The sequence below is a fragment of the Miscanthus floridulus genome, chromosome 10, assembly GCF_019320115.1.
Source record: "Miscanthus floridulus cultivar M001 chromosome 10, ASM1932011v1, whole genome shotgun sequence".
Classification (NCBI taxonomy): domain Eukaryota; kingdom Viridiplantae; phylum Streptophyta; class Magnoliopsida; order Poales; family Poaceae; genus Miscanthus; species Miscanthus floridulus.
This window is the reverse complement of record NC_089589.1, coordinates 103,993,613-104,010,234: the sequence shown is the minus strand read 5'-3', so window position 1 is coordinate 104,010,234 and position 16,622 is coordinate 103,993,613. Positions and strand designations below refer to the sequence as shown.

Here is a 16,622-nt window from a genome sequence, read left to right as displayed (position 1 = left end):
TGTGGAGGCCGAGGCGGATCGTGGATGGCGTAAGGCTCGACGCGGCGGCGAGTTAGGGTTCCGGTGGTGCGGGTGCTCGAGACGAGGGCGGTTGCGCTCGGTTTTTTTGGAGGAGAACAATGTGGACGCGCTCGGGTTCACGGTTTATAGGGTCGCGGTGGCGTGCGGAGTACGCCAAGGCGGCGTAGAGCGAGCGGACACGACGGCGTGTTCGGCTCGGACTCGGGCAGGAGGAGGGAGACGGCGCTGACGGGTGGACCAGCCTTGTCAGCGAGGCCGAGAGAGGGAAGACGGGCTGCTGGCGCGCTGGCGCTCGCGGCTGCCGTGCTGGGCCATGGCATCGGCCCAAGAAGAAAAGGGAAGAGGCCAGTGCGGGCCTGCGCTAGCTGCGCGAGCTGGGCTGCAGGAGAGAGGAATAGGCCGACTGGGCCAGAAGCCAGGCAGAGAGAGGGGAAGGGTTTTAGTCTTTTTCCTTTTTATTTTTCCAAGCTTTTTGAATATGTTTTCAAAGGAACTTTGAAATCCTTTTGAATTTGAACAAAAGCCAATCAACATAAATAAAAAAAATGCAGCAGCATGTATGCTCAAGCATGTATCCAACTTTGATGTTGATTTTATTCTTATAAATTTATTATTTAGCCTATGTTTAAATGCTCACACAAGTAAAAGTAAATCAATTTAACCAATTTAAACCTATCCAAATTTTAGGGTGTTACACAACATAACCTACATTTATACATAATTCCATCACCAAACATAGGTATAGGGGTTCAAACTAATAAATTCCATGAGTTTTTGTGAATCTATGTTTTTAGCAGGGTTTATCCAGAAAACTATCAAGGGGGGGACCTATTCATCAAAGGAAATTATGGAATTCCGCCGCGTAATCAACATGGGAAGACTCTAGAAGGCGAATCACCAAAGCGGAGCACATGTCCCTGACATGTGGGGCTGGCCAGCCCCACTGAGAGGCCGCTCGACCTATGGGCCCCCATGTTAGCCTCCCGTTGCTATGTCGGTTCTCCACCGCCTCCTAGGTTGCATCTACGCCCATTCTTTATGTCAGTTTGATCTAAGGGCTCACGTTGGATGCTCTGGCCTATATATATCAGCCCCTGCCACCCCTAGGGAGCAATCCTAAAACCCTAGTTCATATTCTCTTCGTTAGGATCAGAGCTAGCTATCAAGAGAAGATTAGTCCTCCATAGGATCTAGTCTTATAAATAGAAATAGTGAGATGGAGAGTGAGGGAAGAGTATGGAGGAGGTGCTAGCTATGGGTGCTCTCTCTATGGCCTGTACCTTGGCGGATCCAAGTTCTATCTAAGCTTGCCTCTCAAATTTCTCTAATAATCAACTTCTGATTCAAGTAAACATCTTGTTTATATTGTTCATCAGGTTTGCGACTCTTTTGAGTGCTTTATTCTCTACATAGGGGGAGTAAGGTATTAATCGTAAGTGTACGCGTGGTGCTTAGACTTGGGTTAATCGTGGATGCGCCCTGCATTCTAGAAGGTGGTAGATCATGTGAGTGACATAAGTTCTATATAGCCTTTACTATATAACTTCGTTGATCCTTTGTAGTCCACCTCCCATCTGTAGGCGCTCATAGGACACGGTTGCGAAGGAAAGCATCCTCTGCTGGTGTCTTTCCCTAGTAATGTCCCTAGTTGAATATTAGAAGACATAAGCTTACCCAAGTTAGAACTAAAGAACCTTAGTTATCCTCTCTACGCTCCTATTTATCCTAATCTTGTTGCTACCCCTAGTTAAGTTAGATTGTAGTTAGTCTCATACGTTTCCATGTGGATACGATACTTGGATACCTCCGGGTGAAAGCTATAGCGGTATCCTTGCGCTTGCGGACTTATGTATGTGCGTTAATAAATACCAATAGACATGTACTTACGCTTGCCTTTACATTTTACTTGGATAAAAATCCCAGATGGGTACCAGATTGCTAGAGTTTGAAGAAGTTAGGCTTGTGATCAACTAGTCAGTTGTCCCTGTGGAGTGGAGTCTTCAGCCGAAGATCGGAGTGTTTTCCGCAGTCTACTAGCTAAGGTTGTATTCTAGGTACTAATATATTATGTAATTAAGCATTTGTCTTTTGATATTACCCTTATTTGTAGCCATATGTGTGATTTGACTTCCTAGGCTCACAAATGGTGTGTATCTGGTTTTGTCCTTAAAACCGGGTGCTACAAAGTGATATCAGAGCAATACTGACTGTAGGATGCAATCCTAGTTAGAAACTGGCCGTTTTAAGGTTTTGCAATTGCTATAACACACTTGTTCTATAAACCTTGATATTTTCTTCTCTACTATATCTCTACCCTTGCTATTCATCTCTACCTTGGCGCTTATTTTAAAGTCTTTCTTCTCATCTTCATTGCTTGAGTTGATATGCTTTTAGAGTCTTCTCTTACCACCTTCTTGCGCCATTGGAAGAGGAGCTTTAGGATATATTACCCTTGGTATGAAAAGAACGTTTCTTCTTCAGTATATATCTCTGTTTTTGGATGACCAAAAATCATGGAAAAATCCTGGACAATAGTAGACTTCAGCATCTATCTCTAACCACAAGAATCACCTTGATAGCTAGTTTGTTTTGGGAGTTATGAAATTCACAAGACGATCTATCTATGCTGTCAGAAACCTAGGATAGTTTAGGTTATGCACCATTTTCGACCAACTTAACTGCATAATCTAGGAAAGTATTCTATACGAAAGTTGTAGAGAATTTTATAAGTTTTCCAACGGTGTAAAATGCAACTTCATGGGATTAACAGAATCAGAGTTACAGCTGTTTTACTGCATTGCTTTTTTCATCCCGCGAGGAAATTTCAAGTTACTTGTTTATACCCTTGCACAAGAGTTCTCAAGAGGTCTTTATGATAGTTAAGTTACCCATAAGGAAATGCAAGTTACTTTGACGTTCCCTAATTGAATTCCTCTTAAGGGGGTAGCCAAAGTAAAGAAGGTTTTGTAGTTCATCACTTGGAAGCATCAGCTATATCCATGATTGAGAAGTCACCATTGAGTGCGGGCATCTTTTCTCAGTATTTATGACTTATTGGATCATCTACAAGGAGCTCATGTATTCATTGATCTGCAATTCAAGCTATCATCAATCGAGAGTTCAATCTTCGACATACTTAAAGCAAGTTGGCACTAATGACATAGGAAGGAGATATTGTACATCGTCTATAGTTGGTTCTACGGAGACTTAGGAAATGTCACTGCTACACCAAGCATGGCAAGTAAGCTTTGAGTGAAGGAAGTTCTCTACTTGGACAGATTATCTCTAATAGGCAGGATTGTGGATAAGAACTTGAAAACTTAGTAATGAGTTGGAACTCATCCAAGGATGCAAGTGTGACTCGGAGTTTCCTTGGAATAATAAGATTCTATCAGAGGTTTACTAGAGGCATTATAAAGATGGGCATAAGAATTTCCTCTATAATGCATCCCATCGAGACTTGGGATATGATGTGCTCTATACAAGAAGAGTAGTAGCTTATGCATTAAGTCAACTAAGGAAGCGTAAGTTGGACTACCCAACCCTTGATGTGGAGTTATCCATTGTGGAGCATGGAGATACTATCTTCTTGGATATAAAAAGGGACATCTAGGTGGATCATAAGAATCTAAAGGACATCTTCACTAAAGTTGATTATGAACTTGTGACATCATCATTGGGTTGAAGTAGTCAAAGGTTTATTGTCTGTAAGTGTGCTATCGCGTAAGAGAAGTGAATGTCGTTGTCGATGCCCTTAGCAAAGGAGGGTTGTGCTAAGAAGATTCGGACGACACCATGGATTAAGAATTGTGTTTGAAAGTTGAACAACTTAACTTGAGCATATATAGTCATTAATGTTTTGAAGTTGGTGGTAGGACCTACTTTGGATCAAGAGAGTAAGGAGGCTCAGTTGGAAGGTGAACATATGAAGGAAGAGATTGGATAGAATGGACTAAAAAGGAAAAGTGGTCTAGTGTTTGGATTAACCTGAGAGTTGTTTGGAGTACGTGACAAATCTTGGAAACACTTGAGAAAGTACTTGGAGTAAGGTTATCAGGTTAGGTAAAGTAGGAGGGAATCGTTACTAAGAAGAGGGAACAACTCGAGGAAGAGACGAAGATCCAAAAGCCAAGTATCATCATCTCTGGATCATCATCTTCCGAATGTCGAGGACGAGATTCATCTTAAGGGGGACAGAATTGTAACACCCTAAAATTTACACTTTTGAAAATAGGATCAAATTAATTTAATTTTGTATTTTTGTGCTCATGAAAACATAGAGAAATAACAAATTTTCATTAAATTAAAATATATCTTAAGTTAGAAACATGTTTGCTGTAGTCATGCCGGTCGCACCTGTGTTTCTATGTGCAAAATATTTTTTTAAATGCGTTTAGGAGACCAATATCTATCTCTAGGAATTTTTTAGCTTCTTTCTAGAATTTAATTCCTACCTCCTTGACCTTAATCTTTATGTTCCAAGTCCCCAACAATCTTTTCTTGAGCTCCAAATATTTTGTTAGAGTTCCTTGCCTTTCAATTTATCTCCAGGATTTTTTCAGGGATTTTTCTAAGCTTCGGAGCATTTTTCGTGATATAAATGGTAATTCTAGACTTTGTAGAATTATTTTTATTTCATGATATTAGTTAATTTCAAAATTAAAAAAATCCAAGCCCAATTTTCCACCGACTCTCAAAGTCCCGTGCCTTTATTTACTAATGGGCTCAAATAATTATTTAGGCATATTAGTGGAGGTGGATGGTGCAACATCCATTAGTATCGTATTGCTAGTTGATGTGAAGGTGGATAGTTTTCATCCATATATATATATATATATATATATATATATATATACACACCAACCCTTTGCCAAAACACATCAAAACTATCATAAGCGGAGCCTCTGGTTTGGGAATCCCTAGGTAGTAAACTAGATTTTCTCCTTTCTCTACTGCTACGCCATCTCCAAAGTCTCGCCTGCGCCCTTGCGTCTGCGTCGCTGATCGGTTAAGCGCCCCACGCAAGCCTCCCTGGCCGCAGCTTCTTTCTGTAAATCCAGGCCGAGCGCGGCTGGCTGTTGCTACCTTCGTTGACAACTCACGTAGTCACATCGCCGATCTGCTACTGGAGAAGCTGTTCACGACAAATCTGATCTTGTCACCCTCTACGTCAATCACGGCTGGCCAGTCATCCTCGCTGCTTCTCGGCCGTCAATAAGCGCCCCACGCAACACTCTCGTTCCATCTTTCTCCTACGTTTCTCCGGCAAGCCTCCCTGGCCCCCGCTTCTTTTTGTCCAACTGCCAAGTTACGCTACGTATTCGCAAGCCCCTGTACATCAGTACATGCCAACCATGTTCTATACCCCATATACAAGCAAGCACGCCACCATCTCATTTGTTGCAAGTTAAGTGCCGTGCCTCATGCAAGCATGTATTTCCTTTATATTTCGGTTAAGCTCTTGATGTCGTGCACCGTGCGTGCTCTGTGCCCTGCTCCAATTCCTAGCTGTTCCGATTCCTAGCTTGATGACATCACATGACATCATGTATACGTTTTGTGGCCGTTTCCCTTTAAAAAACAATTCCAGAAATACAATGAAAATACACATATACATCCAATCATCCTAAGCCATACATCATTGAATCTATGGCCCAGATCTGGCCATACATTTTCGGCTACATCTTTTTCAAAAGAGCCCCTGCTATTTTCTAACCCGCAGTCCACTCAGATTCAAAATTTGGATTTTCTTTTAATTTGAAAACGAGTTCCACTTATTTTTAGTTTTGCCACTGATCTTGTTTTAGCCATAAAATTTCCGTTTTAGCTCCGATTCGATCCGTTCAAGTTGGGTTAGATTCATAACGACATAATCTATGCGTTCATAACAATGTTTAGCATGTGACTTGATCTAGAATTTCATGGTTTAAATTCTAACTTGAATAATGACTACGCAACACGATTTATAAATAAAATATGGACTAATTGTACTTTAGTTTTCTAACTCAAATATAAATTTGACTTAATTCAATCTAGATATTTCTCTGGAGTATCTTATACATGTCTTATATAATTAAAATAAACAAAGCCTATAGTTTTCCTTTCTGCTCTATAAAATAATCTTACGATAGTTGTTTCTTTTGCACCATAGCTCCGATTAGCGTGCTTTTCGCGTGTGTGTACTCTTAGCAATGCGTAGATTAGTTTTCAAACCTTTTTATTGACTGGTGTACTATTCTAATTGTATCTCTTGTTTGCTATGCGTGATTGGCTCTGAATGCTTGTGTGTTGATGATGGATGATCGAGTATAGACGGTGAGAAGTTTTTCGGTGAGCAAAACTAGTACTTTGTCGGCCAGCAAGATCAAAAAGAGTTTGCCGAGCAAGGCAAGTATAGCATGGGATCATCCTTGTTGTCCTCTTCACCTTAATAACAATTTAATCATATGCATGTGTCTACCTTGATAACCATAGTAATTTTCCTAGATATTTGATATCTTGGATTCCTTGTCACCTTGGGAATTATTGTGCATGTGGGTAGTTGATGCTAGTGCTCAATTAAAACCATGATCTTGTAACTTGACTAATGGTATATGTGTTGGTATATTTTAACGCACACAGATAAATCCACAAGTGCACGGATACCGCTGTAGCTTTCACCCGGAAGTATTCCAAGTATCGTATCCACAGCGAAACATGTGAGACTAACTACGATCTAACTTAACTAGGGGTAGTAACAAGGTTGATATAAATAGGAGCGTAGAGGAGAAAACTAAGGTTCTCTAGTTCTGACTTGGGTAAGCTATGTCTTCTACTATTCAAATGGGGACATTACTAGGGAAAGACACTAGCAGAGGATGCTTTCCTTCATAACCACGTCCTACTTGTGCCTACAGATGGGAGGTGAACTACAAAGGATCAACGAAGCTATATATTACAGGCTATATAGAACTGATGTCAGACACGCGATTTACCACCATCCGGAATGCAGGGTGCATCCATGATTAACCAAGTCTAAGCACCACGCTTACACTTACGATTAATACTTTAACCTAGAGCGTCTATAGATTAAAGCACTTAAAAGAGAGTCATGACCTTGATGAACAATATAAACAATTACTTACTTGAATAGGAAGTTGATTACCAGAGAAATCTTGAAGGCAAGCTCAAGTAAAACTCTTCCCTCACTCTCTATCTCACTATTATTCCTGACATGGTAGGACCTGAAATTCTCCTTGAATTCCTGCCAGGTGATAGCAACAGCATTGTTGGGTCGACCATACTCAAATGACTCCCACCAATCTTGGGTAGTTCCTTGCAATTGACCGGATGCATAAAGCACCTTTTCATGGTCATCACACTGAGGTATGTCCAATTGTCTCTCCACAGCTCTAAGCCAGTCATCAGCTTCTAGTGGTTTGCTTGTATGAGAGAATGTCGGTGGGTGTCCTGATGGGACAAGGGGTTGTTCCTGATCTTTTGGTGAGTGTGGATAAACTCGATTTGGGGTGGATTCGACGTTGGCTGTCCGACTACAACGACCACAAGGTTGCTGCGCCTTAGCAACAGGTACACCGGCTCCGATTGTGATGTTCTTGCCGTGCCAAGAACACCATGAACCTGCAAGCAACCGAGAACAAGCAAGAACAAGATGAACAAGCAAATAACTCACGGATTTAAGCCAAAGGCTGAATCTGAATCACAAGTTGGGGTCTTGAAACAAGCAAATCGGGTGGTCTAGTCGACACACGCGTTTACAAGGAAGAAGCAGCAGCTATCTTGCATCTAAACAAAACCCAACCTCATTCTGATGGCTGCTGGCTCTATTTATAAGGAGGAGAGCACAAGGGGGAGTGGGAAACCCTAATCTGGGCGTCCCTCAATGGGCTGTAGGTCTGTGCGTCCTTTGGCTTGCTGCGCACAGATTCTGTAGATTCTGATAGTGGGGTTGGACCCATGTGAAAGAGGACGACGCACTCTTTCCAACAAGTCAAAAACCAGCTTCATTGGATCTCGTATCAAGGAGTTATGGTACTTTTGATGGAGTGTTTCCTGCTGTCTCGAGATGAGCTGAGCGCCCCATTAATGATGATTCCCACTTGTTCGGCTGCTCCATCCTCATCATGGGGTCTAAACATGAGGCAATGGGGTCTTGACCAACATTCCTAAGAATAAGACAATCATCACCATGATTTAGTAGCATCCAATTCTGAGACGAGTTTGTATGAACAGCGAGGAACGACTTTACCTGATAATTAAGTTGTCGTGCTCGAGCTCTTGTCATCGGACCTTGTTGTGCAGCAGGTGTGGTTGTATCAATGGAAGGGGTGTCCTCATCATCCTCCCCTTCTTGCATTTGAGTCGTCCTCGACTCTAGTTCATCCTCTTCTCCCAAATATGGTTTCAAATCTGCAATGTTAAAAGTGGGGCTAACCCCAAAAGCTGCAGGTAGCTCAAGTTTGTACGCATTATCATTAATCCTTTCTAACACTTTAAAAGGACCATCGGCTCTAGGCAGCAACTTAGACTTTCGCAAATCAGGGAACCTATCTTTTCTCAAATGGAGCCAAACTAGATCACCAGGTTCAAAAATGACATGTTTCTTCCCTTTGCTACCAGCTAGTTTATACTTTGCGTTCATGCACTCTATTTTCTCTTTAGTGGTTTCATGCAATTTTAAGATCAGTTCAGCACGTTGTTTAGCATCAAAGTTCACTCGCTCCGAGGTCGGAAGAGGTAACAAATCAATAGGAGCACGTGGCACAAACCCATAAACAATCTCAAAAGGGCTTTTCTTAGTGGTAGAATGCTGTGAACGATTATAAGCAAACTCAACATGAGGCAAGCACTCTTCCCACATTTTTATGTTCTTTTTCAAAACAGCCCTAAGCAAAGTAGATAATGTTCTATTGACAACCTCAGTTTGTCCATCAGTTTGGGGATGACAAGTAGTGGAAAATAAAAGCTTAGTCCCTAGCTTAGCCCACAAAGTTCTCCAAAAATGACTAAGAAATTTTGCATCCCGATCAGAAACAATGGTGTTAGGCACACCGTGCAATCGAACAATCTCACGAAAGAACAAATCAGCAACATGTGTAGCATCATCGCTCTTATGACATGGTATGAAATGTGCCATTTTAGAAAATCTGTCCACAACAACAAACACACTATCCCTCCCCTTCTTTGTTCTAGGCAGTCCTAAAACAAAGTCCATTGAAATATCTTCCCACGGTGCACTTGGAACAGGAAGAGGCATGTATAAACCATGAGGATTAAGGTGTGACTTAGCTTTCTGGCATGTTGTGCAGCGAGCAACGAACCTCTCCACGTCTCTCCTCATCTTGGGCCAAAAGAAATGACCAGCAAGGATGTCCTCTGTCTTTTTCACACCAAAATGTCCCATGAGTCCTCCTCCATGCGCTTCCTGCAACAATAACAAACGCACAGAGCTAGCTGGAATGTATAGCTTGTTAGCTCTAAAGACAAACCCGTCGGTAAGGACGAATCTGTTCCATGTTTTCCCCTCTTGGCAATTCAGCAATACATCTTTGAAATCATTGTCATGTGCATATTGTTCCTTAATAGTTTCCAAACCAAAGATTTTAAAGTCAAGTTGTGAAAGCATGGTGTAACGTCTAGACAAAGCATCAGCAATTATATTTTCCTTCCCCTTTTTGTGTTTGATGACATAAGGAAAGGACTCGATGAATTCAACCCACTTGGCATGTCTACGGTTCAGTTTTGCTTGACTACGGATGTGTTTCAAAGATTCATGATCAGAATGTATGACAAACTCTTTGGGCCACAAATAATGCTGCCATGTTTCCAAAGTCCGAACTAGAGCAAGCAATTCCTTATCATAAGTAGAATAGTTCAAACTAGGGCCACTCAACTTTTCACTGAAATACGCCACAGGTTTCCCCTCTTGTAACAGCACACCACCCAACCCAATTCCACTAGCATCACATTCAAGCTCAAAGGTTTTGTTGAAATCAGGAAGTTGGAGTAAAGGTGCATGAGTTAACTTATCTTTGAGCGTGTTGAAAGCATCCTGTTGGGTTGCAGCCCAAGTGAAGGTTGCACCCTTCTTGGTGAGTTCATGTAGCGGGGCTGCAATGGTGCTGAAGTCCTTCACAAATCGACGGTAGAAACCAGCAAGTCCTAGAAAACTCCGCACTTGTGTGACCGTGCAGGGAACAGGCCAGCTGTGTATGGCCTCAACCTTGGCTTGATCAACTTCGATTCCCTGCGGTGTCACAACATATCCAAGAAAAGAAACTCGATCTGTGCAAAAGGTGCACTTCTCAAGATTGCCAAACAAGTGTGCATCCCGTAGAGCATTGAAAACGGCACGCAAATGATCAAGATGTTCCTCTAATGATCTACTATATATCAAGATGTCATCAAAGTATACCACCACGAATCTGCCAATAAAAGAGCGTAAAACCTCGTTCATTAATCTCATGAAAGTGCTGGGTGCATTAGTCAATCCAAAGGGCATGACAAGCCATTCATATAAACCAAACTTAGTTTTAAACGCTATTTTCCATTCATCTCCTAGCTTCATACGAATCTGGTGGTAACCACTACGCAAATCAATTTTAGAGAACACAATTGAGCCACTCAATTCATCAAGCATATCATCTAACCTTGGAATAGGATGACGATATCTGATTGTGATGTTGTTTATCGCTCTACAATCAACACACATGCGCCATGATCCATCCTTCTTAGGAACTAAAAGCACGGGAACGGCACAAGGGCTAAGAGACTCACGCACATAACCTTTGTTGAGCAATTCTTGTACTTGTCTCTGAATCTCTTTTGTCTCGTCCGGGTTGGTCCTATACGGCGCACGATTAGGCAAGGAAGCCCCAGGGATGAGGTCAATCTGGTGTTCAATCCCTCGAATTGGTGGCAGCCCCGGTGGTACCTCCATTGGAAAAACATCGGCATACTCCTGCAAAAGATTAGTGACAGCAGGAGGCAAAGAAATAGATGTATCTTCAAGTGAAAATAAAGTTTCTTTGCAAACCAAAGCATAGCAAACAGTAGTACTAGCATCAATCTCATCCATATCAGATTTGGTCGCAAAGTAACAAGAGCCTTTCAGCTTGATCTCATTTTTATTATGATGAACAGATTTGCTAGACTTCTTCTTATGTTTCTCAAGTTCATTAGCGACAATCTGATTTTCACTAGCAACAGCCTGATTCTTAAGTTTGCTAGCTCTAGCAAGTTCATCTCTTAGAATAGCCTCAGGGGACATGGGGTGCAACACAATCTTCTTGTCATTATGCACAAAAGAGTATTGATTTGTTTTACCAAAGTGCAAGGAATCTTTATCAAACTGCCATGGTCTACCTAACAACATAGAGCATGCTTGCATAGGCACAACATCGCAGTTAAAGGAATCATGATAAGAACCAATGGCAAACTCTACCCTTACCAATCGGGTTACCTTCACCTTGCCGCTGCTGTTAAGCCACTGAATGTAGTAAGGCTGCGGGTGTGGTTTTGTGCTCAACGAAAGCTTCTCCACCATTTCAGCACTCGCCAAGTTATTGCAGCTTCCTCCATCTATGATCACACGGCAAGAGCGTTCCTTGATCACACACTTGGTTTGAAACAAAGTGTGGCGCTGATTTTGCTCAGCCCTCTCCATTTGGGCACTTAGCACCCGCTGCACCACGAGGCTCTCATAGTGCTCAGCAGCTTCAGCCCCAATGTGCTCTTCGTCTTGTTGGAAATCATTTCCTTCCGCTACATTGTTAGCAGCAAGCAAAGCATATGTTTCTTCATCAAAATCACTAGCAGAGGAATACCCACCATCAGCTCGCACAACCATCACACGTGTGCTTGGGCAGTCCTTGCGTACGTGGCCATATCCTTTGCAGCGTAGGCACTGAATATCCCTTGTTCTCCCCGTGGATACCACCGAGGATGAACTCTTGGCAGATGTAGCCGTTGCTCCTCTAGTTGGTTCACTTGGGCATGGTACAGAATTTGTTGTAGAGGAGCGTGGCTTGATGGTCGAGGAAGATTGTGGGGGTGCACGCGTTGACGGTGCAGCAGCATTGGAGGGTGTCCACGGGCTAGCACGACCTGCAGGAATGTTAGCCCTCATGCTAGCTCGTCGTCCCTGCACTTCTCGTTCAGCTTTACAAGCAAGTTGAAATAAACGATTGACAGAATTATATTCCTTATAAGCTAGAATATCCTGAATCTCCCGGTTCAGCCCACCCATAAATCTAGCTATGGCACCATCCTCATTTTCCTCTAGCCCGCAACGAAGCATACCCATTTGTAGCTCTTGATAGTACTCTTCTACAGATTTGGATCCTTGCCTCAATTGTTGCAACTTATGTAAAAGATCACGGGAATAATAAGAAGGAACAAATCTAGCCCGCATGACCCGTTTCAAAGCATCCCAAGTTGGTGTGTTATTTGGGTTCTTACGATGGTATTCAGACCACCAAACAGAGGCAAAGTCAGTAAACTCACTAGTTGCAGCCCTAACACGTTTGTCCTCAGGGAAATCATGGCAAGTAAATTTCTGATCAACAGCTAATTCCCAACTAAGGTACATATCAGGATTATACCTCCCATCAAAAGCAGGTATGGTGAATTTAATCTTGCCAAATGAGTCATCGGCACGTACCTCTTGCCGTGGTCGGCGAGGACCTGTCTCATGGCGGCGGCGATGTTGTTCGATGCGTCGATGACCATTCAGCTCCTCATCAAGCTCAGTGTCCGCTGCATATTCTTCTTCATCATGACCAGCAGCACTGCCCATGGTGTTGTTGTTGTTGTGATTGCGTCGTTCGAAACCATCACAGCGATTCTGTTCCATCCTCTCCAATCGCTCCAAGACACCTACAAGAGATGTATTAACAGACCCAAGAGTGCCTTCCAAGGAAGCCAACTTGGTGTTGGTCTCAATCTGAGCCGTCTCCAATTGACCAAGGCGCTCATTGGTGACACGAACATCCTCATCAAGGTGTTCAGCATGGAGCCTCACTTTGCGTTCAAAGTGTTGCAGCAAGGCTTTTGATCGAGGTGATTGTGGAGGGGTCCTTTCACCTTCTCCTGCCATGGTTAGTATGTAGCAAGGGAATCACAAGAAAATATGTCCTACCAACTAACTGAATTAGGTGGCAACAATTTTCATTCTCTCAGCATGTGCAACCGAGTTCTTACAAGTCCTTACCTTGCTATGCAGATGGTGTTGGCGACGACAAGAACAACACAAGTAGTAGCAAGTAGAACCCTGTGACGTTGTAGATAATTTGTGGAGCTGTAGGTGGCTTAAAAAATCAAGGTACAGCTGGAACCACGTTAGTCAATGCAAGTTGAATAAGTGTTCAAAGATAGTACCGTGCTGGTCCTAGGCTAACCCGTGCTAGAGACGCGAGCCTAGACACAAATGTTGTCACCGGACAGTAGCAAACAATGGAAATGATGAGAGTAAATAGCATCAACTTAACCCTTCTTTTTTCTTTCTTTCTTTCTTTCCTCCTTTTCCGTTCTTTTTCTTTTTCTTTTCTTTTCTTTTCTTTTCTTTTCTTTTCTTTTCTTTTCGACAAGTAGCACAAACTGAACTTTTGCAATATGATTATAACAAGAATGCAGCAAGTAGCATAGACTTTCTTTTACTAGGGATAAGGATTGCAACAAGTAGTACAAATATGCAATTTGAACTCTCTTATTTTCAGAACTGAGTGTACTCAGATTTGCACCAAAACGACAGGTGCATAAGGTAGTGTTTGTGTAGGCGCGGCTGAAGGTGATGGTGGTGAGGGTTTCAGCGAAAAGATCGAGAAAGCAGCGGTGCTTTTGCTGCTGGTTGTGGTGGTATTGGTGGAGATTGCAGCGGCTGAAGTGGGGGGAAAGGCAACAACGGATTGTGTGGTGACTGAAACGTGACAAGAACTCGAAACTCTAAAGGATTAGAACCTAAGAACCAGCACTTGACACCACGATGTAAACCACAAACTCAACAAGCAAAGAACTAAGCAGATCAGCAAGGCTCAAACTTGTGTTTGGAATTTCAGTTCTATCCTATTTTTATATTTCTGGACTATAGGTAAAGTAATGAACGGTAAATCACTCACCAAAGAACCTTGCTCTGATTACCACATGATGGGACAAGGGGTTGTTCCTGATCTTTTGGTGAGTGTGGATAAACTCGATTTGGGGTGGATTCGACGTTGGCTGTCCGACTACAACGACCACAAGGTTGCTGCGCCTTAGCAACAGGTACACCGGCTCCGATTGTGATGTTCTTGCCGTGCCAAGAACACCATGAACCTGCAAGCAACCGAGAACAAGCAAGAACAAGATGAACAAGCAAATAACTCACGGATTTAAGCCAAAGGCTGAATCTGAATCACAAGTTGGGGTCTTGAAACAAGCAAATCGGGTGGTCTAGTCGACACACGCGTTTACAAGGAAGAAGCAGCAGCTATCTTGCATCTAAACAAAACCCAACCTCATTCTGATGGCTGCTGGCTCTATTTATAAGGAGGAGAGCACAAGGGGGAGTGGGAAACCCTAATCTGGGCGTCCCTCAATGGGCTGTAGGTCTGTGCGTCCTTTGGCTTGCTGCGCACAGATTCTGTAGATTCTGATAGTGGGGTTGGACCCATGTGAAAGAGGACGACGCACTCTTTCCAACAAGTCAAAAACCAGCTTCATTGGATCTCGTATCAAGGAGTTATGGTACTTTTGATGGAGTGTTTCCTGCTGTCTCGAGATGAGCTGAGCGCCCCATTAATGATGATTCCCACTTGTTCGGCTACTCCATCCTCATCATGGGGTCTAAACATGAGGCAATGGGGTCTTGACCAACATTCCTAAGAATAAGACAATCATCACCATGATTTAGTAGCATCCAATTCTGAGACGAGTTTGTATGAACAGCGAGGAACGACTTTACCTGATAATTAAGTTGTCGTGCTCGAGCTCTTGTCATCGGACCTTGTTGTGCAGCAGGTGTGGTTGTATCAATGGAAGGGGTGTCCTCATCATGTCCCTTCATAAATTCACTATGCTTGTCGATAGGTGGTGCTTGATGCGGGTTGTTCAGCACATTTTGAGCAAGTCTGTAATAATTGAGTCTGTGTTATCAAAGCTTGCTCTATAGATGAGGAATTGGATGGCGGCAGATTAGAATTGACAGGATTCCTTCCAACACCTTGTGAAGCACTTCTCCTAGTAGCAACCGTCTATTTTCAACATGTCTGAATTAGGACTCAGTCATTCATAACATCCTTAATTGTAGCTTCAAGAGATGACAAGATAGGATTGATGGCAATTGATACAAGAGAACACCAAACCCTAGAGATAACTAATACTTCCAAACGAAGCGCTAGAATGTAAAAAACTTCATCTTACAAATCCTTCAACTTAGCTACCCCCCTTAAGAAAAGATTAACTAGAGGACATAAGAAGGGTAGCTTGCACCTTCTTCTAGATGAGCTAACCAGTATCAAGACATTCTGACATCCCAATGATACTCTTGTGTATGGGTAAGAACAAGAAATCTGAAATTCCTCACGAGCAGGAAAACAATAGTGTAGTAAAACAGCTATAACTCTCATTCCATTAATCCAACGAAGTTGTAGTTTATACCGTTGGAAAGCTTATAAAATGCTCCACAACTTCCTTATAGAACACTTTTCCAAATTCTTCATTTAACTTGGTTGAAAATAGTGTACAACAGAAACTACTCCAGATTCCAAACAGCACAGATGCCTCGCGTTGTGATTTTCGTGTCTCCATAACCAAAATAGCTATCAGGCAGATTCTTATGCTCAGAGAAAGATATTGAAGTATACTATTGTCCAGAATTTTCTCATGATTTGTGATCGTCTAAAATAAGAGATATAAGCCGAAGAGTGCAGGCTGCTCCGAAAAGACAGAATAGAGGAAACAGGAGATACCCAAAAACCGACTACTTATTTCATTAATCCTTATACCTTAGGCCTATAAACTAAATGAAATTGTGGGAACACCCAACAAGATCATTGCAATCATTACAAAGATTCAAACAATCATAAGCATAATGACAATTAAACAAGCAATAAAGGTGCACAATTCAATCATTGACTTAACTTGTGATACTATCGTCCTCATTGTACTATGGGTAACAATCCTAAGATTCATCTTTAGATTACGCAAAAAGGTGATGAGGAATAGTTCTAAAAGCATATCAAACCAATGAGTGAAGATGAGAACAAAGACTTCCAAATAAGCACCAAGGTAGAGATGAATAGCAAGGGTAGAGATATAGTAGAGAAGAAAATATCAAGGTTCATAGAGCAAGGGTTTTTGTAGCAACTTAAAATGACCAGTTTCTACTAGGCTTATGTCCTATAGTCAGCATTCCTCTGATACCACTATGTAGCACCCAGTTTTAGGAACAAAACCAGATACGCACCATATGTGAGCCCAGGAAGTCAATTCTCACATATAGCTACAAATAAAGGTAATATCAATAGACAATGCTTAACATATAACGTACTTAGTATAAAGAATATAACCTTAGATAGCAAATAGCGGAAAGACAACTCCGATCTTCGGGTGAGGACCCCAGTTCC

General features: G+C 42.3%; 1 protein-coding gene across 1 annotated transcript; it reads right to left on the bottom strand.

The window, feature by feature from the left end:
* Positions 1–7,556: 7,556 nt before the first annotated feature.
* On the bottom strand, positions 7,557–13,213 carry LOC136485223 (uncharacterized). The gene is made up of 2 exons (XM_066482147.1): positions 10,829–13,213; positions 7,557–8,362 (listed from the first exon to the last, which is right to left on the bottom strand). The coding sequence occupies exons 1-2, from the start codon at positions 13,115–13,117 to the stop codon at positions 8,048–8,050; spliced, it is 2,604 nt and encodes an 867-aa protein (XP_066338244.1). The 5' UTR covers positions 13,118–13,213; the 3' UTR covers positions 7,557–8,047.
* Positions 13,214–16,622: the final 3,409 nt, after the last annotated feature.

Excerpts from the sequence above, each read along its gene's own strand:
- LOC136485223 (XM_066482147.1), bottom strand. The coding sequence starts at position 13,117 with ATGGCAGGAGAAGGTGAAAGGACCCCTCCACAATCACCTCGATCAAAA. Across the intron at positions 8,363-10,828 it reads CAAAAGAGATTCAGAGACAA|GATGATGAGGACACCCCTTC; the intron begins GTACAAGAATTG and ends CAAGAAGGGGAG.